We start from the raw sequence: 23,616 nt of genomic DNA on the forward strand, positions 1-23,616 counted from the left end.
GAAACGGATTTTTTTGAGCACCCCCAGAAGGAACTACTGTCATACTCCGATTTTACCTTGTAAGAATCATTTGGACTTCAGACTTCCAGAACTATAAGTCAATAAATTTGTGTTGTTTTCAGCCACTAAATTTCTTGTAATTTGTAATACAGCAGCAGTAAATAAAACATGTACACTTTTTGTGTATTTATTTCTTTTCCAAGCATAGCATTACAAATGAAGTATTTCACAATATTATTATTCTGTAATTTGTTCTTAATACCTTTAGGTATGTCATCTGTTCTCTTGTCTCTATCAGCATATCATAGCTTTAAATTATTTTTATTTATTGTTTTTCCACGTTCAGTTCAATTCAGTTCAGTCGCTCAGTCGTGTCCGACTCTTTGCGACCCCATGAACTGCAGCACGCCAGCCCGCCCTGTCCATCTCCAACTCCCGGAGTTCACTCAGACTCACGTCCATCCAGTCAGTGATGCCATCCAGCCATCTCATCCTTGGTTGTCCCCTTCTCCTCCTGCCCCCAATCCCTCCCAGCATCAGAGTCTTTTCCAATGAGTCAACTCTTCGCATGAGGTGGCCAAAGTACTGGAGTTTCAGCTTTAGCATCAATCCTTCCAAAGAAATCCCAGGGCTGATCTCCTTCAGAATGGACTGGTTGACATGTTAGCAGTTTTTAAATCGAATTAAATTGAAAGTTTTATTTCATCTTTAACATGAAATCTATGCTCAACAAATCTTTATTCACCTTGCTAATTGAGACTTTATGTCTGCTGACTGTCAACTCCTATTTTCCCCCTCCTCTTGGCCCATGGCAACCCTCTTACTATTCTCTAATTTGATGGGCTTAACTGGTTTAGATTCCTCATATAAGTAGAATCATGCAGTATTTGTACTTCTGTGACTGTTTTATTTCACTTAGCTCCTGCAGTACCATTCTAGGTATTTATCCAAGAGAGTTGAAGTTGGGATCTCAAGAGATAATAGAATTCCAATGTTATTGCAGTACTATTTAATACAGCCAAGTTGTAGAAGTAGCTTAAGTGTTCATTGACAGATATATGGAAATCCTATAATATAAGACTTGACTGAAACTTGAGGACATCTAGGCAACTTTACAAGAAGTTTTTTTTTTAATTTTCCATGTGAAATAATTTCAGAATTGCAAAAAAAGGTGCAAATTTCTTAAATGACTTTGACCTTTGTAAAATGTCAGACACTTATTTTATAGACCATTCTCAATTTGGATTTATCTGGTGTTTTTCTTCATGATTAAGTTCAGATTATGCATATTTAGTAAGGATACTGCTGAAGTGATGTGTTTTTCTCAGTGCATCCTGTCAGGAAGCATATGATGTCAGTTTGTTCCATTATTGGTGATGTCTTCGATCATTGTTAATGCTCAATGTCTGCCAGTTTTTCCACTCTAAAGTTACTTCTTTTTATTGTGTTTAATGAGTGTATTACGGGGAAGTTCTTTTAAAGTATGTAAATGGCCCATTTCTCATCGTACTTTTACCTAGTATTTTCACCAGACATTGATGTGTTTGCCAGATGGTAACTTTCTATTCCGTTGTTGCTTCTGTTTTTTCTCTATTTATTACTATAAGGAAGAGAAGTCCCTTCTCCTTCATTTATTTGTTTGTTCACTTACTTGTACTTATCAGTATAGACCCATGGAGATAAACACACATGCACATTTGTGGCTTATAATAGCTATTCTTTATTTTAAAGCTGAAATTGCTCTAGAGTTGGCCATTGGGAACTCCCTCAAATTGTCTCCTCTGTTCTTTTGACAGTACTGTATCATTTTCTAAGTACTGCCTTATTTTCTTAAACTACAAGATATTTGAGTCACGTTATTCTTCTCTCCTTAGCACTAAAATCAACCATTTTCCAAGAAGCCTTGGTTTCTTATATTAGAGAATGGTATTTAGAAACAAGAATGGAAGTTACATATGCCCATTGGTTCTGGGATATTAGTCTTTCTTTACTTTAAAAAATGTTATTTTTAAAATTAAATCACCAAATATGTGGTTACTCTGTTTTTGAAACTCTATTTTGATTTAACAGAAACTTGTTGTATCTGGAAACCTGAGTCTTCTCTAAGGAAACTGTTAACTGTCTTTTGTTTTTGTTTTTTTTTCTTTCCTGGTGTCCATACCTTAGAATCTAGACATAGAAATAGTATCAGCCTTGCTTCCTTTGAGTTTGACAAATAACTGTTTTTCTTTACTCACTCAAAATTTTTGTCTCCTTTGAAGCAATACTTTACCTGTCTTTGTTGGTGTCTTGCTGTGAAATCCTGTCTGCTCCACTTAATCTTTTATCCATTTAAAACTTTGTCCCTACCTGTTATCTCTCTTGACATTATTCTTGATTTGTTTACACATGTGCTTTAATTATGCTTTAAGTATGTTGTGTTCAGTTTCTGTGAAGGCCTATAGGACTTGAACACTCTGTACTCTCAGGATAGCTTTATTATAAGCAGAGGATATGCATTGAGAGGGGCCTGGAGATCTTAGATATTAGGGTTAGCTATATAGTTACAGTTCAACATTCAGAAAACGAAGATCATGTCATCTGGTCCCATCACTTCATGGGAAATAGATGGGGAAATAGTGGAAACAGTTTCAGACTTTATTTTTTGGGGCTCCAAAATCACTGCAGATGGTGACTGCAGCCATGAAATTAAAAGACGCTTACTCCTTGAAAGAAAAGTTATGAGCAATCTAGATAGCATATTCAAAAGCAGAGACATTACTTTGCCAACAAAGGTCCATCTAGTCAAGGCTATGGTTTTTCCTGTGGTCATGTATGGATGTGAGAGTTGGAATGTGAAGAAGGCTGAGTGCCAAAGAATCGATGCTTTTGAACTGTTGTGTTGGAGAAGACTCTTGAGAGTCCCTTGGACTGCAAGGAGATCCAACCAGTCCATTCTGATGGAGATCAACCCTGGGATTTCTTTGGAGGGAATGATGCTGAAGCTGAGACTCCAGTACTTTGGCCACCTCATGCAAAGAGTTGACTCATTGGAAAAGACTCTGATGCTGGGAGGGATTGAGGGCAGGAGGAGAAGGGGACAACAGAGGATGAGATGGCTGGATGGCATCACTGACTGGATGGACGTGAGTCTAAGTGAACCTCAGGAGTTGGTGATGGACAGGGAGGCCTGGCGTGCTGCAGTTCATGGGGTTGCAAAGAGTCGGACACGACTGAGCGATTGAACTGAACTGATACAGTAATTAAGGTGGTGTGACTTTTTTGGTGTAGAGATAGACATAATTGCCAACATATTAGAATAGTCCCTAAAGAAGAACTTTAGATGTTTATGTTTTATAACCACATGCTGAAATTTTTATTATTTTGGTAGCTTTTAATCATTTTATATTTCTTTCTAAACAATCTGATTTTAGATATAAAAAGAGAACTGTGTTTTCTTCTCTAACTTGAATTCTGTCATCTATTCACTACCAGATCTTTTTGCTAAGTTATTTTCATATCTGTATTTGTCTCTTAGTTGTAACATGTGTATAAATAATTTTTTCAGTATATTTTATGGCATTTTGCTTACCTGAAATAATCATGTTGTTTTTCTATTGGGAATGGTTGGGTATATATATTTCATAAAACATTGCTCCAGTTTCTTGTCTTTTGACTTATGTCGTTACTCAAGACCACCTAACATCTTGCCTAGTCTTACTTTCTAAATATTTCCTTTGTGTGAATGTGTGTGTGTGTTGTGTGCACATGTTTGCACATGCCCATATGCACATGACTGGATAGCAATAGTATTTTTTCAATAACAATTAAAATATAATCTACATACCTAAAATATCACCCTTTTAAATACAATTCAGTGATTTTCAGTATATCCACAAGGCTGTGAAAACATCAGCATTATCTAATTTTACAACGTTTTTCTCCTAAGAGAAATCTTGGAGACATTATCAGTCACTGCTTCTCCTTTCCCCTAGCTTTTGACATCCTTTTTCCTATCTTTATGGATTTGTCCACTCTGAAATATTATATAAGTGACATCTTGGAATATGTGGTCTTTTGTGATGGCTTCTTGTATTTATCTTGATATTTTCAAGGTTCATCCATATCATATTATCCAAAGTGATAGCAGGTATCAGTATTTCATTTCTCTTTATGGCCAAACAATATTCAAATGTATGGACATATCGTATTTGTTTTCTCTTCATCAACAGATGGACATTGAGGTTGTTTTTACTTTGGGCTATTATGAATAATACTGGATTTTTAAATCTTTTATGCAGGTTATTTCCTTTTAATATTTAGGTTTGAATCTTCAACAGATTTTTATCATATATTTAACATAGAAGTGTTTCTTTTCAATTTGTTTTGATGTCAGCTTTAACAGTATTTTCCATGCACATATTGAAAATTTCTGTGTCTAATTTTCTTCTTGAGTGATTTTCATCTCTGTTTTATTCTCGGAGGCTTTTTCAGATTTGACCTAGATAGCACTGATGCAGAATTATGTTTTAATTCCCTTATTTTCTGATCTATTATTTTTAATTTTGCCATTATGTAATTGCATTTTGTTTCTGTTTTGTTTCTTACAGTTTTAACTTACCTAACTCTCTTTTATGGTAGTTTTCAGTGTTATTATCTTGTCTTTTATCTTAATTATGTGGGATATTTTTAGAGTTTCTTTTTTCTTTCATGCATACTACATAGATATTTTAAATGACCTAACACCATACTCATATCAATGCATACAATTATATGTACTTACTGTATTGTTGACAAACTGATATTTTTCTCTTTTCTCTCCTTACTATGCAAGTCAGATTCACAATACAAAAGATGTCAACTTTTCTTTTCTCTTTATTTTCATAATTATTTTCATGTATACAGTCAGAATTTGAGGCCAGACATATGAGCAACCTCATGTTTACCTTAAGGTCTACCATGTTTGTACATCCCACTTACCCATATCGCTTTTAGATCTAATTGGGAAATTAATCACCAGCGTCTAGATTTCCTGGAATTATCGAAGATAGTTTGCTAATTGTTAGCCGGAATATTTGGTACAGCTGTTACAACCTTCAGGGCTCAGCCTACAAAATCAGAAGATTGATTTATGTAGTGTTTATAGTTTTCTTCAAGCTTTGAAATGTATCTTTGTTATTCTTCCTATTCACAAAGTTTTCAACTAGTTGTCTCTGCTGCTGCTGCTGCTGCTGCTAAGTCACGCCAGTCGTGTCCGACTCTGTGTGACCCCATAGATGGCAGCCCACCGGGCTCCCCTGTCCCTGGGCTTCTCCAGGCAAGAACACTGGAGTGGGCTGCCATTGTCTCTAGTTAGTACTATATTTGTTGTTGAGTCACTAAGTCGTGTCCGACTCTTTGTGACTCCATGGACTGCAGCACATCAGGCTTCCCTGTCCTTCACTATCTCTCCAAGTTTGCTCAAACTCATGTCCGTTGAGTCAGTGATGCCATCCAACCATCTCATCCTTTGTTGCCCCAGTACTATATTTAAACATACAGAATGCAGGTTTTCCTTTTTAATTATGAAAGATTAAAATATGCTGAAAAGTATAGTATATATTTTCATATGTATAGTATATAGAGTTTGTAGGACATATAATTTTAAAAGACCTCCTGCATGATCCAGTGGCAGACTTTATTTTCTTGGGCTTCAGAATCACTGCAGATGGTGACTGCAGCCATGAAATTAAAAGACCCTTGCTCCTTGGAAGAGAAACTATGACCAACCTAGACAGCATATTAAAAAGCAGAGACATTACTTTGCTGACAAAGGTCTGTCTATTCAAAGCTATGGTTTTTCCGGTAATCATGTATGGATGTGAATATTGGACCATAAAGAATGTTGGACCATAAAGCTGAGCACTGAAGAAATGATGCTTTTAAACTGTGGTGTTGGAGAAGACTCTTGAGAGTCCCTTGCACTGCAAGGAGATCAAAACAATCAATCACAAAGGAAATCAATCCTGAATATTCATTGGAAGGACTGATACTGAAGCTGAAACTAATACGTTGGCCACCTGAAGAGAAGAACTGACTCATTAGAAAAGACCCTGATGATGGGAAAGATTGAAGGCAGAAGAAGAAGCGGACAACAGAGGATGAGATGGTTGGATGGCATAACCGACTCAAGGGACATGAGTTTGAGCAAGCTCCGATAGATGGTAAAAGGACATGGAGCCTGATGTGCTGCAGTCTGTGGGGTCGCAAAGAGTCGGACATGGCTGAGCGACTGAGCAATAACATGATTTTCAAATTGTGGACCTATCACTGAGTTTAACAAAGCCTCACACTTTGCCCTGTTTCCCGCAGCAGCACGGGCTCCACCTCTGCTCACCTTAGTACAGGATGGGTATGCGGTACAGGGCTTCATCCTACAATCTCAGTAGCAGGATTTTCTTAAGGCTTTCTTTTTTCCCTTTGTTGTGAATTTGTTGGCATTTCTAGATTACAGCTACTTTAGCACACAAGTGGAGAGAGATATAGAGGAAAGGAAAACCAACGAAACAAACAAAACCCACACAATCCCAAGGGACTCACATCTGGGCCATCTTTTGAGTTAGGATGTCACTGCCTTTTACCTACCCCAGGGTATTGTTTTAAAACTTCTCTCTCCTTTATCATCAACTTTTTCTATTCCACTAAATTTTATTTATGCCAATTATTATGAAAAACTGCTCTTTCTCCTAGTTTAAAAAAGAAGCTCTCGCACCTCACTGTTCATGCTTACTCCTCCGGTTCTGTCATTTCTTTGTATTCGTCAATAATTCAATGTTATTTGAATTGATTTATAGTCAAACATGATTTTCTTTTTTATACCATAATAAATTGCTTCATTAAAGCGGTACAAAAACTTATTTTCAAATTATGCACATTTGCATAAACTTGAGGATTTTAATGTTTTATGTTCTGTACCCTACTTACCTAAGAAGTTCAGAGTAAATTATAGCATTAAGGTATATGTTTTGTGCCAGGTAATTTCTCATTTGCAACCTCTTTAAAATATACCAGCATGATAGTATTTGAAATTAGGGAATGAAATATAATTTCTGGTTAAGTGGAAAATTGTACTGTTGGTTTCTGGAATACTTTAAGCAACCTTAAAAGGAACCATTTTGTGTAGAAATCTGAACTTTCTTCAATTTATAAAAATTCACATTCACTGAATAGTACTTGATTAGTCACAAGTTCAGTAATGCTCCTACTAATTTTGCCCCGGGATTCAGACTGACCTTCTAGCTCAGATGATGTTAGGATTGATATTACCATGCTTAATATACATTGTACTGATCTTGTTCTTCCAACTATAATAAATAGCAATAGAGCAATCAAACTTGAATGTCTGGGTAAGAGTTTGGTGACTGGCTGAGGACTGGAGTCCCTAAAGCAGAAGAATGTTCATAGGACCGGGGCACTGGAGCCTCTACCCAGGCTGCTCAAGTGTCTGAATCACCCAGTCCCTTCCTCCTAAAAGCCATCTGGTCCTGACTTCTAATGCTAAGTTTCAAGCTAGAAAAACAGAAAGATAATTATTCAGATAAGCATTTAAAAATAGTTTTGAAATGTTTATTTTTCCTCAGTGGCGGTGATGGTTGTTCAGTCGCTCAGTCTTGATCAACTCTTTGCAACCCCATGAACTGCAGCACAGCAGGCTTCCCTGTCCTTTGGTGTCTCCAAGAGTTTGCTCAGACTCCTGTCCATTGGGTTTAGTATTTTCTCTTTATTCTGAATTGATGGTATCTTTCCTCGGTATTGTAGCTGTCTGTACTTCCAAAACCTCCTCCGTGGCAGTTGACCAAGGTGATCACTGTTCTCTTTTCTAAGCACTTCATTTACTTGGCTCGCTGGACACTGAATTCTGGTTGTGCTTCTGTCTCGTGGGTTGCCCTGTCAGTCTCCTTTGTGGGCTTCTTCAGAGGACCTGATTATTTAACATTGTTTTACCTCAGGGCTCATCCCTGGCACCTCTGCTCTATTTATGACTAGTGATTTCTTGGCTTCACAGCTTTAGAGGCCATTATAATGCGGATGATTTCCAAATTGTTATCCACTAGGCTCCTGAGCTCAGCGTATCATGTAGATACTCGATAAGTAACTCAAACTTAACATCTTCAAAACTAAGCTTCTAATTATTCCACACTGGCAACAAATAAAACCTGTTCTCACCCGTCTCAGTTAATGCTGGCATTTTACCTGGTCTTGGGCCAAAAAATAAAACCTTTTACTTTTCTTTCTTTAAAATGCTGCATCTGTTTATTTAGCTAATTCTGTCTGTTACACCTTCCAAATTCATTCACTGTGTCTGACCCCTTCCTGTTACCTTCCTTGCTATTCCTATCTCTACCATCACTTTTTGTAAAATTCTTGCCACAGTCTCTTTATAGGAATCACACTTAAGACTTGTTCTTTTGTTGAGGTTTTTGTGCTTGTTTCCTCTGCCTGGATTACACTTTCTCTTGTAACTGCCATGGCCTTTTCTCTTAACTACCTTTGACCTTTAAATTGTTGTTGTTCAGTCACTAAGTCGTGTCCAACTCTTTGCAACGCCAGACTTTCCTGTTCTTCACTATCTCCTGGAGTTTGCTCAGATTCATGTCCATTGAGTCAGTGATGGTATTTAACCATTTCATCTTCTGTCACTCCCTTCTCCTTCTACCTTCAGTCTTTCCCAGCATCAGGATCTTTGCCAGTGAGTCAGCTCTTTGCATCAGGTGGTCAAAATATTAGAGCTTCAGCTTCAGCTTCATTATCTTTAAATTTTCCTTTTCAAAATTGCAAACATACTCCTACCTGGACAGAAATTTCTCTCCTCTTCACTGGATTATGACTATTACACTTATTTTCACTATTATACTGTATGCTTCAATTACTTATTAATTTTCAATGTCCATTTGATATACTATAAGTTACATGGGACAGAAATCTCTATCTTTTATTATTTTATATTTCCAGTGTCTGGAACAACACTGGGCCATTGAATTTTCCCTGCATTTTCTGGCAGTCATATGAAAAGCAGAAATATGACCTATTATATAATCCTCATTATATGGATAATGGTGCCTGTAAAAAAATCTTGGAAAAACAAAGTATTGCCTTTTATTAAATTACAAAAGAAATATATAGAGTGGATCTTACAAGGTATAAAAGAAGCAACATGAGGAATGATGCTCTGACAATAAATCCAATGATATTGTTGCCATCTTTACTTTTAACTTTAATAGTACTTAACGGCTGAGGGCATAATATGAAAGTTATGTTTCCAAATAATAGAATTCTTTTCTATTTAAATAATATTTAAAAGATTTCACAAAGTAAAAATTACCATAATAATAGGGACAAGTAAATGGCTTTATGGCATGTGGTGAAACATTCACTATCAGTTTGGTCACTCAGTTCTGTCCGACTCTTTGCGACCCCATGAACTGCAGCACGCCAGGCCTCCCTGTCCATCACCAACTCCCAGAGTTCACCCAACTCATGTTGATCGAGTTAGTGATGCCATCCAGCCTCTGTTGTCCCCTTCTCCTCCTGCCCTCAATCTTTCCAAGCATCAGGGTCTTTTCAAAGGAGTCAGCTCTTCACATCAGGTGGTCAAAATATTGGAGTTTTAGCTTTAACATCAGTCCTTCCAATGAACACTCAGGACTGATCTCCTTCAGGATGGACTGGTTGGATCTCCTTGCAGTCCAAGGGACTCTCAAGAGTCTTCTCCAACACCACAGTTCAAAAGCATCAATTCTTTAGCGCTCAGCTTTCTTTATAGTCCAACACTCACATCCATACATGACCACTGGAAAAACCATAGCTTTGACGAGATGGACCTTTGTTGACAAAGTAATGTCTCTGCTTTTGAATATGCTACCTAGGTTGCTCATAACTTTTCTTTCAAGGAGTACGCGTCTTTTAATTTCATGGCTGCAGTCACCATCTGCAGTGATTTTGGAGCCCTGAAAAATAAAGTCAGCCACTGTTTCCACTGTTTCCCCATCTATTTGCCATGAAGTGATGGGACCAGATGCCGTGATCTTCGTTTTCTGAGTGTTGAGCTTTAAGCCAACTTTTTCACTCTGCTCTTTCACTTTCATCAAGAGGCTCTTTAGTTCTTCTTCACTTTCTGCCATAAGGGTGGTATCATCTGCATATCTGAGATTACTGATATTTCTCTCTGCAGTCTTGATTCCAGCTTGTGCTTCCTCCAGCCCAGCGTTTCTCATGATGTACTCTGCATAGAAGTTCAATAAACAGGGTGACAATATACAGCCTTGACATACTCCTTTTCCTATTTGGAACCAGTCTGTTGTTCCATGTCCATTTCTAACTGTTGCTTCCTGACCTGCACACAGGTTTCTCAAGAGGCAGGTTAGGTGGTCTGGTATGCCCATCTCTTTCAGAATTTTCTACAGTTTATTGTGATCCACATAGGCAAAGTCTTTGGCATAGTCAATAGAGCAGAAATAGATGTTTTTCTGGAACTCTCTTGCTTTTTCTGTGATCCAGCAGATGTTGGCGATTTGATCTCTGGTTCCTGTGCTTTCTCTAAAGCCAGAATTACTTAGCCATTAAAGTTCATGTTTTTTTAAAATTTTGCATTTATAAAAGTAAAATATCAAAATGTCTCCCTGTTATCTGTTTATACAATTTTAACTTGAATATAATGCACCAAAATATTACCTGTATTTTTCTCTGATTGTAAAATTATGGATGACTTTATTTTATTCTCTTGTGTAGTTTTTCCAGAAAAAACTGTAGTTTGTAGAAATTTTATAATGGTAACAGGAGTAATAAATATAATTTTGAAGTGTTAAGTGCTTTTGTATCTGCATGTTACTTTTTGTTGCTTAATAACAATGATTTATATTTTGCCAGTCTTGAGTACACCACTAGTAATTTAATGACAATAATTTTCAATGCTGATATTCAATATATTTTCACCTAACTTGTTTTCAAGGAAGTTTTAAAAGTACATATCGGGATTGTATTTTTTTCCCCTACAGACAGCCTTTTGATTGATTATCAGTTTACATTCAGCTTATTACAGGAAGATGATCGCCACCATACTGCCATAAACTTCATAGCAAACCCAGAACAGGTGAGAAGATCCTTTAACTTTTATAGTGTAGTTATATCAATGGATGCAATGTTTCTCTATGTTTCATTGTAATGGTGCTTCTTCTCAGAATTATCACACTGTAGGCCTTTTGTAGAAAAACAAATCCTATTAGGTTTTTCTTTTCATAAAACCTAAGTATCTTTGTAATTAGAGAATTTTTGACCTTGATATTTCAGATTTTGCAAATAGTCCTACAGTGTATACATTATTTCTGTTCTTTCTCAGGCTTACAGCAGTGTTTCTGTTTCTAACTATGTTTTCACAATGGTAGTAGTCTTCTTTGAAAATAAAACCTATTACTTCATAACACAAGCTATATTATATATATTTTCTTTTTTAATATACTATTATGTAATGGTGGGTTTTCATTGTCTTTTTTTATAAACCCTTTGGTTTATCTGAGTTATATGAATGCTAGGTTTTAAAAAACCTTTTTTTGAGATATAATTGACATCTTACAGTATAAGTTAAAAATGTATAATATGCTGATTTAATAGATGTATATATTGCAATACGATGACAACCATAGCATGACCTAACACTGCAGTCATGTCACCTAATTGTAATTTTGGGGAGTTAATGATAATTAAAGTCTCTTAGCAACTTTGAAATTTATGATACAGTATTGTTATTCATGTTCATTGACTCAGTGATGCTATACAGCCAGCTCATCCTCATGTCCTCATGGACATGAACTTAAACAAACTCTAGGAGTTAGTGGAGGATAGAGAAGCCTGGCGTGCTGCAGTCCATGGGGTTGCAAAGAGTAGGACACAACTTAGCGACTGAACAATAACAACAGCAACAACAGTATTGTTACTCATAATCACTATGGAGAGCGTTAGATCTTTAGGTCTTACCCGGTGGCGCTAGTGGTAAAGAACCCGCCTGTCAACGCAGAAGACATAGAGAGGCAGGTTGGATCCCTCGGTTAGGAAGATCCCCTGGAAAAGGAAATGGGGATCCACTCCAGTATCCTTGCCTGGAAAATCCCTTGGACAGAGGAGCCTGGTGGGCTCCAGTCCATTGCATTGCAAAGAGTCAGACACAGCTGCAGCAACTTAGCACACACTGTTTGCAAGCTTGTATCTCTTAACACTTTCTTCTGGGAGAGAACTCTCAGAGTTGTGCACCTTCTACCAATCACTCTGAGTCATGTTGGTTGTAGTGAGCCACACACTTTTTGTTTGCTTGTTCTTAACTGATGTCAGATGTCCACACTATGCTTGATTTTTCAGTGCTTTCTATCTCGTCGAGACAGAAACAGGTCATTTGGGCAGTAACATTAAATAAAAATCCAGTATATTGGATGCATGTTATACTCTCTTTCCCTTAAGGGAACAGTCATTGGCCATGTTGGTCTTTCTGATATTGAGCTGTGCTGTCTTGGGTGAGCTGCTGACCTTGGTAGAGTGAAATTGTTCTTTTTATGCATTACATTGTAGCTATTCTCAGTTTTGCATTTAATTTTTGTACTGCAAATTCTTAACTGGATTTTGGTCTGCTCATAAGGGTAATTTGGTCCATAGATCGTTGTTAAATTGGTGTTTTTGTCAGGGATGAGGGCTAGGACTTCCTATTACACTATTTTGCTGATGTCACTTTCTGTAGGGCTTCCTTCTAACTATACATTAATTCAGCTTATTAAGCCTATGTCATGTTTTTTAATAGTTTTTCAAATAGGTGAAACCTCAGAATGCATCCTGACATTTGCAAGCTTCTTGCCTCTAAATTGTTTTACTGAACTTGCCAGCAAATAGTGTAATTTCTTAAATTTTCATTTTTCAGTAAATTAGATCTCACTTTCCCCAAAATAGAGAAGTTCGTTTTATGTTCCTCCTTAGTCCTTAGGTTTTAAGGAATGCCTACATTTTGGGGATTATATTTAATGTTTTGACTTTTCCTGGAGTAGGAAATGGCAACACACTCCAGTATAACAAGTTGCATTTTATAGTTATTTTTTCACACTGAGTATTTTTAAAAACAAAATATTTTATTATTAAAATAAAAAACTTTGTATAAAGTTTTGATTTTTAAATAAGGACTTTAGAAGATATTTTCTTTACATGATAATGCTCTCTTCACTGATGGCATGCATTTTTATGAAGACATTAATAATATGTCAGAAACTACAATTTTAGTATAATGAGTGTTTTAATAAATGCATTGTAAACACTGTAGACTTTTTTATTGTAGTAAAGCATACATGAAGTAATATTTATATTTTATCCATTTTTAAGTGTACAGTTTCATGGCATTTAAGTAAATTTATGATGCTATACAACCATCACCACAATCCATTATCAAAATAATTCATCAATCCAAGTAGGATCTCTGTTTCCATTAAGCAATAGCTCTCTATTCCTCCACTACTCCCATCGTTGGGAAACCTTTATCCTACTTTCTGTCTCTGTATTCCAGGTACCTCATGTGTGTAATCATGTAACATTTTTACTTCTATTTCTGATTTACTTCACTTAGCTTAATGTTTCAGTGTTTCCAATGTTCATCCATGTTGTCGCACGAATCAGAATTTTATTCATAAATAGTAATTCCAAACTCGTGGAGTTCATTGAGTATATAAGAAATTTAATATTAGTGGGATGTCTGGCTCACAATGTAGGTGTGAACAGTACTTCTCTCCAATATTATCCGTGGTGTCATACAAATAAGCTCAGATTAGCCATAATTCTAGTTTGTTTCTCTCTTGACTATTCTCTCCTCTTTCAATTCCCAGAAATCCTTGAGTTCTTACAGTATCACAGCTTTCAGTTTTACTTTCTGCTCTGTTCAGTTGAAACCAAGAGCCCAGACACATGTTTTGAGAAACTGATGGACAGTAAACTATCATATCTTAGTACTGCTAAGAATGCTTGTAACATCATTATAAGTAGTTTATAATTACATATTTATCTATACATACAATTTATAATTAAAGAGAAATGCAACTTGGAACAATTTCTGAAATTAACATGTATTGTTAGTCTGGGCCTCTTCTACAAAAAAGAAGCACTTTCATTTTTATGCATTTATTACATTTTGAAAACAAATTTAATTCTAACCTACTATACATCATCTTCAACCAATGCTTTCATGTTAACAATTTCTGGAGTAGTTTCTTGTATAATATGATCTAGTTGAACTTAACCATGTCTAACAACATTAGTTCTAAATGACTAATTTTGTCATTTACTGTGGTAGTCACAGTATTACTTCTTGGAGTCCAGCATATTTTCCTTGACCTTAAATATATTTTATAGGGCTTTAGTTATAGTACCATATATTCAGTAATGCCTTAACTTGAGAGGATGAAGTAAAATTTCAAGAAAAGTTTTATAGTGTTCTATATCAGTTGGAAATTTTGTGTAACCTTTTTTAGTAACAATAGCAGCTATTCTCAAATTTCCCTGACACAAAATAAGGCACACACAATTACTAAGATGCAATTTCACGATAAAAATAATGATTTAAGCTTTCTTAGGGGTGCACTGTTTCTACCATGTTTTATTTTCATAGAAAACAACTCTTTTTTTTTTTTTTTTACTATTTTATTAATAATAAAGAAAGTCAACTTTTCTCAGAGGTCAGCAGTCATGCCTTCTTTCTGAGTCCTCTAGTAAAAAGGAAGATGAAAAAGGAGAAGGAAAAGAAAAATCCTGTGTCCCCAGACCTGATAATATCAACAACACGACCGTTACCAGCATGGTGGCCTAAAACCATGATTTTTGAGAAATTATCTTGTTTAATTTTTCCAAAAAAGTCTTTAGGGAAGTCATGATATTCCCATTTTAGAGACTGTTGTTGTTTAGTTGCTAAGTCATGTCCAATATTTTTGTGACCCCATGCACTGGGGCCTGCCAGACTCCTCTGTCTATGGGATTTCCCAGGCAAGAATACTGAAGGGGATTGCCATTTTCTTCTCCAGGGGATCTTCTCGACCCAGGGATTGAACTTCCATCCCCTGCATTGGCAGTCAGATTCTTTACCACTGAGCTAACAGAGAAGCCCATTTTAGAGATAAGAAAGCTGATTTTCAGGAAGGATAAGGGTAGCTCTCTCTAAATCAATACACATGTACTTTAAAGGTCTAAGATTTGAAGCCAAGGTCATCCGACTCAACAATGAATACTCTGCAAATTCACTTCATTGCCTCATGAACACGATTTAATTAATATGAAGCATTGTTTGGTTTTTGGGTCTGGTGAGTTCATTATTGATGGAGTATATCAGTATTTGTTGCCAAAGAAATTTCTTTTTTTCATATCTGGGTTCTCCTTAATGCAGCATTATAAGTATGATGAAATAATGTTATTACCACACCTGAATAATGCAGTCTGTTAGACTTATTTGCACACTGACAAAAGCTCTTTGCATTTATTACATGAGTCATTAATATTGGCATTATTTTTGAATCAGTGTCATCTGTTTTCATATCTTTAAAAAGTGGAAAGGTCTTAAGTTTGAAAGTTTTGTGGTACATATTAGAGGATATTTTAGTAGCTTACCAGTAGAACTCAGTAAATTAACTTCCTTCTTATATTTGTGGCCAGTTACAAATATGACTCTGATGGATAATATAGTGCCCTTCTGAAATATTGTATATTTTGAAACTCCAAGCCTTGTTTTTCTTTGATCACTTCAAATTCTCCGATGTTATCTCTTCAGTAGTAATGAGCACTACCCTGAAAAATCTATGGGGCAAAATTGTTCAGCCTTACTACCACGCATTTTATTTTGTAGGCTCTTTCAAAACGACCATTCTTGTTGAGTTTATATTTGCTTCCTGGAAACTTTGAAGAGAATATCTTTCAATGATTATGGAGCATTGTTAGTAGTTCTTAATAGAGGCCCAGCTGTCCTGTCTCTATGGCAGTCACTTGGAGTGGTTTTTATTTGAGGTTAAATAATTGGGTCTTAGTGTATCATTTACATGGAATGACTGTCACACATCACCCAGCAGCCTTTGCCTTTTATCATGCTTCTTCTTACTCCTCCCATATCAGGGAAGAACCATGTCCTTCTGTCAGTTTCTTCCTAACACTATTTCTAAAAGATATGGGGAACTTAATTGCTTATAGGTTTACTTTCTCTAAGAGCCACTCAGAAAATTGGTGATATGTTTTCTATTGGCTTTCTTATTCTTATTTAGAAAAAGTTGTAATATCAAGGTACTAATTTTAATTATTTTAGTAGCTAGGTCTCAGTAACAGCTTTTTCTAAGAGTCTTTGTATATTTAAAACACAGCAAAGCACACTCAATATCTGTAGCTAAAGCTATTCAGTATGACTATCTTTCTATTCGTTTCTGCAAGTCTTAATAGTTATAATCATACATAATTTTTGTTCTTCGTCTTTTGGAGTAGGATAATAGCAAATAATGTTTAAAGAAATCTCTTGTGTATTTGCTTCTGTGCAATTAAATTAATGACAAGATGCAGGTTGATCAATATAAAATTCTTCAGTGCTCCTCTCTACAGATGTTTATATGACTTGATCCCCTCTTTATCCCCAAGTAGGTTTATAACTTTTACCTCTAAGTTTTACATTTCAAGTATTTTTTTCCACTGAAAAATGTGTATATACTAATACTATATGCAGCTAACATGAAATCTTTCAGCAAAACAATCATCCATTGCTGTGAAATAAGTTTGGACTAACCAAACCCATATCATTTAAATATTAACTACAGGTAAGCCAAGAAAATCAAAATACAAGTGTTGAATTATAGCAGCCTCTGGCTACATGTGGAAGACCAGGTTACAGTAGGAAAGATAAATGGGAACTTTAAATATACCTTTGAATTTATCACCTTTTTTTTTTCATTAGAAAAGTGTAATTGGTGTCTGCACTTTCTCACTTAACTATTAATTTAATGTTCACAGTTAGAGAAACAGCATGGACATAATTAAAACATTAAAGATAATATCTAGTACAATTCTGTTTTTTTAAACTTCATATTTTCTTTCTTGGTAGTCAAACAAAAATTTGGATATTTCAATTAATGCATCAAACAACTTTAATCTCAACATTACATGGTCGGTTGGTTCAACAGGTAAGAGAATTTTGTTATCATGTGTCTTTTACTTCTGTTCCTATATGTAAGGTTTCTAATATGACCTTTCTACTGTTAATTTAAATAATTGAGATACAAATATTATAGGCCAGAATCTCTGTGCTGTTTTAGGTAAAACTGTTAAGTGGCATTATTAATAAAGTGTCATTATTCTGTTAACTTTCTCCCTAATTCAGTTAATATTAGGTGGATAACAGATATTTTATGCTGCTTATTTTTTTTATATGGCAGTGTTATGAATTCCTGTGATTTTAATTAAGACAAGTTACTTCTTTAATGACTAAAGAGATTGACATTTCAATTATTTGATCCACCATTAAAGCTAGAAGTTTAATAACTTTAAAATTGATATAAAACAACAAATTGTGTATGTTGGTAAATTACCAACTTGCCTATTACCTTTATGCTTGGATTTATACCCCCTACCATTGTTGGATTTGGTTCTGAGAGAGGGTTAAAAAACCCTACACTTAATATTTCTTCCATAATAAGGTTTATAAATTGAAATTGCTAACTTTTAAAAAATACAAAAAGTACAAATCTGTATGTTGGATTATGAAAAAGTATGCTTGCTGTTTTAAAGAAATGCTGTTGATTTCTACTTTCTATATAAATGGTATACACTGTTGCATAAAAATACTGGAAACATTTAAAGAAAATATAGGAATCCTTAGAAATCCATATTTGATTTCTTAAAATTAAATCATGTCCTATTTTAATAAGTATTAATAGAATAATAGAAACATAATTCAAATGAGAAGGGGTCTTTGCAATTCCAGTTTTTATATTACATATATAAGAATTGAAAAATTTAGATACATATGTACATATTTTGTTACAATAGTATAAGCATATAGTAAAATCTTGGCACTGTAAGTTTCATTAACTATGAATTCATAATAACTTGTACTGTTAATTTGAAATTCTGCATAACAAATTGACCCTACAAGAGTTTTAAAATTTGGCAACAAAAATATATAAAACCTCAGTTATCACTTTAGAACAGTGCCTTCAATATGCAAGAGATTACTTGTAACTTTCAGATTCTCCAAACCAAATCTTAGATATTTTGGTTTATTAGTTTGGAAGATGTCACCAGGAAACCTGCATTTTAAAAAAGCATTCATAGTAATTTTGGAACAGATGATTGGTTAGAAAATAATTCAGTTGCTCAGTATCCTAACTATTCTTAACCCTTTCTTCCATTTGGTTAATTTCAGTAAATATTTATTGAGTATCCAATATGTGTTTTAACTAATTAAATTTTTAGCTCGTGTTTTAAATTATATCTTCTTCCCACTTTATTCAAAGTAGTGATGGTTCAATACGTGGTAAACAAAAAAAAAATTGATTTCTTTTCCATTTTTTAATTGGATTGAGACATATTTTGTTTTGAAAGGCTCTGTGGAGAAACAAGTAGCCAAACATCAGTTCCTGAAGCTATGTATTACTTCAGTTCCAAAGAGGACTTTACTGTTTAGTAGCTACAAACTTTAGGCAAATGTCTTAATCTTTCTGAGGTTCAGTTTCCAATTTGAAAAACAGAGATGGAATACTGTGGGATAAAGTTTTTATTAGAATAGAATGTAAAGTCTCTAAGCCAGTTCCTAGTATGTAGCACTTAAAATAATTGGTATTATTTTAAAAAATAGTTTTTATACTAAATCTGTTTCCGTTATACTCATGACAAATCTTATTTCTTGTCATTCTAAATTATAAACATGAGTTTATTTGGATAGTTATGTCCTTATAAGCACAGTTAAAAAATTAAGTAAATATCATATATATGTAAGTGTTACATTAATAAAGATATGTTTCCTTAATATGAATTATTTAAATTTGTTATTATTTACATTTTAGCTGGAACAATATCTGGAGAAGAGACTCCTATAGTTTCCAAGACTAATATAAAAGAATACAGAGATAGTTTTTCCTATGAAAAATTTAACTTTAGAAGCAATCCAAACATTACATTCTATGTATATGTCAGCAACTTTTCATGGCCTATTAAAATACAGGTAAGTGTTTAATAGTATTTAATCTAATGACTACTGAATATTTTCATATGAAAAAGAATGCTGTTTTTGTTCAAAGAGCTGATAAAGGTTTCTATATTTTGTACAATGTGAAGCATGTATTGATCCTTCATAAAAAGGATACAGTGGGTGTCTGTGATGATTAATGTCTTCGTAAAAAATGTTTGAACAAATAATACTGAATATGTGCTAATAAGTATGACATGAGTTTGGGTAAACTCCGGGAGTTGGTGATGGACAGGGAGGCCTGGCATGCTGCGATTCATGGGTTTGCAAAGACTCGGACAGGACTGAGCGACTAAACTGAACTGAAATGAACTGAATAAGTATGTACTCATTTTTCAGTGTGATTATATTCTTAAAAAATATATCAGAACTTGAGATAACTATGACATTTATATTTTCTGATTAATTTCATTCTTTGAGGGTTAAATAGATATTATTTTCTTACAATCCCTCTTGAAATCATTGACTGTTTTTAGCAGTCTTTATTATGTATTGAACATAATTCAAATCATCATGAAAAATTGAGAAAGAGCAGTACCTACAGTTAATTCTTTGAGGCTCACTACTTCTTACTACTGATTTCTTTATGTACTCTGTATATGTTGTATATTTTATTTTTATTGTGTTTAGTGATAGACTGCTAAAGGCTCCTGATTTATTGCTAGGGACATTTAGGATATTCTTACTATCTTAAAACAGTCAAGGTGTATATTCTTAATTTATTCTTTTAAGAAAGAAATATCTACGTGTTAAACTGTTTAGATTTATTTATTCATTCTTTTATGATGGTATGATTAGATTGAGTTCAGATTAGTTTATTAAATAGCTCATGTGTGCCAAACCCTGTGCTGAGCTGTTACATTTTGTGATCTTTAAAAAAAATTACAGATAATTTATTCTTTTTTATTAATAAATGACCATTTTTTATTTGTGACTAGAAAATTCTTGCATGCTTTATCAATTTCTATGTGATTTGTGGGAAGACAGAGTGACTTTTTAAAATTGATATTTGCTTGAAAAATTTTGATTTGTAAGGTTGATTTCATGTCTAAATTGAGGAAATTACTTACTTGTTCAAGAAATATTAGTATAAATTACTACTCAGTAAGTAGTAATGATAATTAATTTGATAAATTTACTCCTTTATTGTGATTGAATTAGATGTTAATATAGTAAAAAAATGCCAGAAATGTTTTCTTATGGGTTTTTAGAATTTTGACCTTTAGGATGCTGGAGGTATCATTTTATTTTTTATGATTTATATAGAAATATTAATCAGATTTCATTTGTTTTATTCAGATTCGGATTGAAGGTGACAAAAGGTTCATCCATGAGCTTATTAAATAGTAATTAAAATTGAAAGAATTGCTATATTTCTGATTGTTTCCTGCCCTTTATTTCATGGCTATCTAATTATATTTTATTTTTAAGCAAATTACACACTTTAGAATGTTCATGAATATTTAATGATTAGAAATTAACTTTCTAAATTGGATTTTCTTTTGAGATCATGCTAAGTAATGTGTTCTGGAAGCCAAACCAGAATTTCTATAATGAAATTAAAATATCCCACTTTCCCAAAGTAATAAAATGTTGAAAATAACTGTGATGGTCAAGATAGGTACATCCTAATTCTTACTCTTTGAGTAAAATCATTATATCAACCCTGTGGAATATGTTATGTTACTGTTAAGGCTTATGAGTATGTGTGTATATTTATACGACTGTAATAAACTTTCTGTTTTTAAGTGTAAAGTGGTAAAATTATTTTAATTGAGATCTGTTTGCTAATAGAATTTAGCTACACTGATTTATTTTTGAATGGTCAGCCAACCTTGGTAATAAGGGGTAAGCTCCACTTAGTCATTTTGTATTACAACTTTAATATATTGATGGATTCAACTTGTTGAAATTTTACAAATTTTTATGCCTATGCTTTTGGGGCACATTAGTCTGTAGTTTTCTATTCATGCAGTCTTACTAACTTTGTAGGATGGTACTACTGGCTTTACAAAATAAATTGGGACATGTTCTTTCCTCTGTAATTTTCTAAAGCTATTGATATATAATCTCTATATATGTTTTAAAATTTGTGTTAGAATTCAACATTGAATTTATTTGAACTTGAGATTTTCTTTATCAAAGTGTTTTAACTACAAATTGAATTGCTCTTATGGATTGAGAACTTTTCTGGTTATCTATATTTTTCTTGAGTGAAGTGTATCAGTTTATGTCTCTCAGTTGTATATTTCTCATTTGGGCTATTTTGTATAATTCGTTAGCAAAAGATTTTTCATAATATTCACATATTATCCACTGATATCATCTAATTCCTGAAACTGATAATTAGTTTCCACGTTCTCATTTTTTCTTTTCTTGTTCAGTCTGGCTAAAGAGTTAGCAAGTTCATTTACTTTTCTGTCTTTTATTTTATTAATTACTTCTTTTAAACTATTCCTTTTCTTGTCTTCCTTGACATTCATTTGCTCTTCTTTTTCTGTTTTCTTCAGGTAAATGCTTTCTAATTTTCTTTTTGATTTCTTCCTTGATCAGTGGGATATTTAGAAGTGAGATATTGTATTTCCAACTATTTAGAGAATGTCTAGAAGTGCTCCTGTCACTTATTGAATTTTTAAAGATTTGTCAAGACTTATTTTATGGTTCAAAGTGTTTGACAGAATAATGGCTCTGCAAAGGTGATCACATTCTAATCTCTGGTACCTATGTAAATATTATGTTACATGGACAGAAGACTTGAAGATGTGATTAAGTTTGGTACATTAGGATGATTACTCCAAGTTACTGAGGTGGACCCAACCTAACTACATGAGTTCTTATTATGACCTTTATTTGGCAGAGGTCAGGGTCACAGGGTGATGTGCCTATGGGAGAATGGTCAGACCAGAACAACATTGCTTGGTTGGAATATGGGGGAAAGGGACTCAAGCCAAGGAATATAGACTCTAGAAGCTAGAAAAGTTGAGGAAACAGATTCGTCATTAGAGCCTCTAAAAAGAAATGTGGCTCTGCTGACATCTTGATTTTAGTCCACTGAAACTTCTGTCAGAGCTCTTACATACAGAACTATGAGATAGTAAATGTGATTTGTCTTAAGCCACTACAATTGCTCTTATTGTTACTCAGCAATAGAAATGTTCACTTGATCTCTCCAGTTTTCTTGAAGAGATCTCTAGTTATCCCTTTCTGTTGTTTTCCTCTACTTTTTTGAATTGTTCACTTAAGAAGGCCTTCTTATCTCTCCTTACTAATCTGGTATTCTGCATTCAGGTGGGTATATCTTTCCCTCTTTCCCTTGCTTTTCACTTCTCTTCTTGCCTCAGCTATTTGGAATGCTCCTCAGACAACCACTTTGCCTTCTTCCATTTCTTTTCCTTTGGGATGGTTGTGGTCACTGCCTCCTATACAGTGTTACAAATCTCCGTTCATAGTTCTCCAGGCACTCTATCAGATCTAACCCTTTGAATCTGTTTGTCACCTCCACTGTATAATGATAAGAGATTTGATTTATGTCATGCCTGTTTAGCCTAATGGTTTTCCCATTTCAATTTCTTTCAATTACTTTCTTCAATTTAAGCCTGAATTTTGCAGTAAGGAGCTAATGATCTGAGCCACAGTCAGCTCCCGGTCTTGTTTTTGCTTCTCCATCTTCAGGTATAAAGAATATAATCTGCCTAATTTTTGACCATTTGGCAATGTCCATGAATAGAGGTGTCCCTTGCGGTGTCGGAAGAGGGTGTTTGCTATGACCAGTGCGTTCTCTTGGCAAAACTCTGTTACCCTTTGCCCTGCTTCATTTTGACTCCAAGGCCAAACTTGCCAGTTACTCCAGCTATCTCTTGACTTCCTACTTTTGCATTCCAGCCCCCTGTGGTTAAAAGGACATCTTTTTTTGGTGATAGTGCTAGAAGGTCATGTAGGTCTTCATAGAACCAGTCAACTTCAGCTTCTTTGACATCAACAGTTGGGGCATAGACTTGGATTACTGTGATGTTGAATGGTTTGCCTTGGAAATGAACTGAGATCATTCTGTCATTTTTAAGATTGCACCCAAGTACCGCATTTCAGACTCTTTTGTTGACTATGAGGGTGACTCCACTTCTTCTACATTAATCCTAAAGGAAATCAACCCTCAATATTCATTGGAAGGACTGATGTTGAAGCTGAAGCTCCAGTACTTTGGCCACAGGATGCATAGAGCAACTCATTGGAAAAGACCCTGATTCTGGGAAAGATTGAAGGCAAAAGGAGAAGAGGGTGGCAGAGGATGAGATAGCTAGATAGCATCACCAACTCAATGGACATGAATTTGAGGAAACTCCAGAGATAGTGAAGGACAGTGAAGCCCAGTATGC

The 23,616-nt window shown here is 34.5% G+C and overlaps 1 protein-coding gene across 1 annotated transcript in view; it reads left to right on the top strand.

Annotated features, from left to right (window-relative positions):
- Nucleotides 1–23,616, top strand: part of ATRNL1 (attractin like 1) — a 795,857-nt gene that overhangs the window by 279,420 nt on the left and 492,821 nt on the right. The window contains exons 22-24 of the mRNA XM_052660645.1: nt 11,013–11,107; nt 17,102–17,180; nt 19,062–19,219. Coding sequence (XP_052516605.1) covers nt 11,013–11,107; nt 17,102–17,180; nt 19,062–19,219 — 332 coding nt within the window. The remainder of the gene's footprint in view (nt 1–11,012; nt 11,108–17,101; nt 17,181–19,061; nt 19,220–23,616) is intronic.

The sequence above is a fragment of the Budorcas taxicolor genome, chromosome 23, assembly GCF_023091745.1.
Source record: "Budorcas taxicolor isolate Tak-1 chromosome 23, Takin1.1, whole genome shotgun sequence".
NCBI classification, from domain to species: domain Eukaryota; kingdom Metazoa; phylum Chordata; class Mammalia; order Artiodactyla; family Bovidae; genus Budorcas; species Budorcas taxicolor.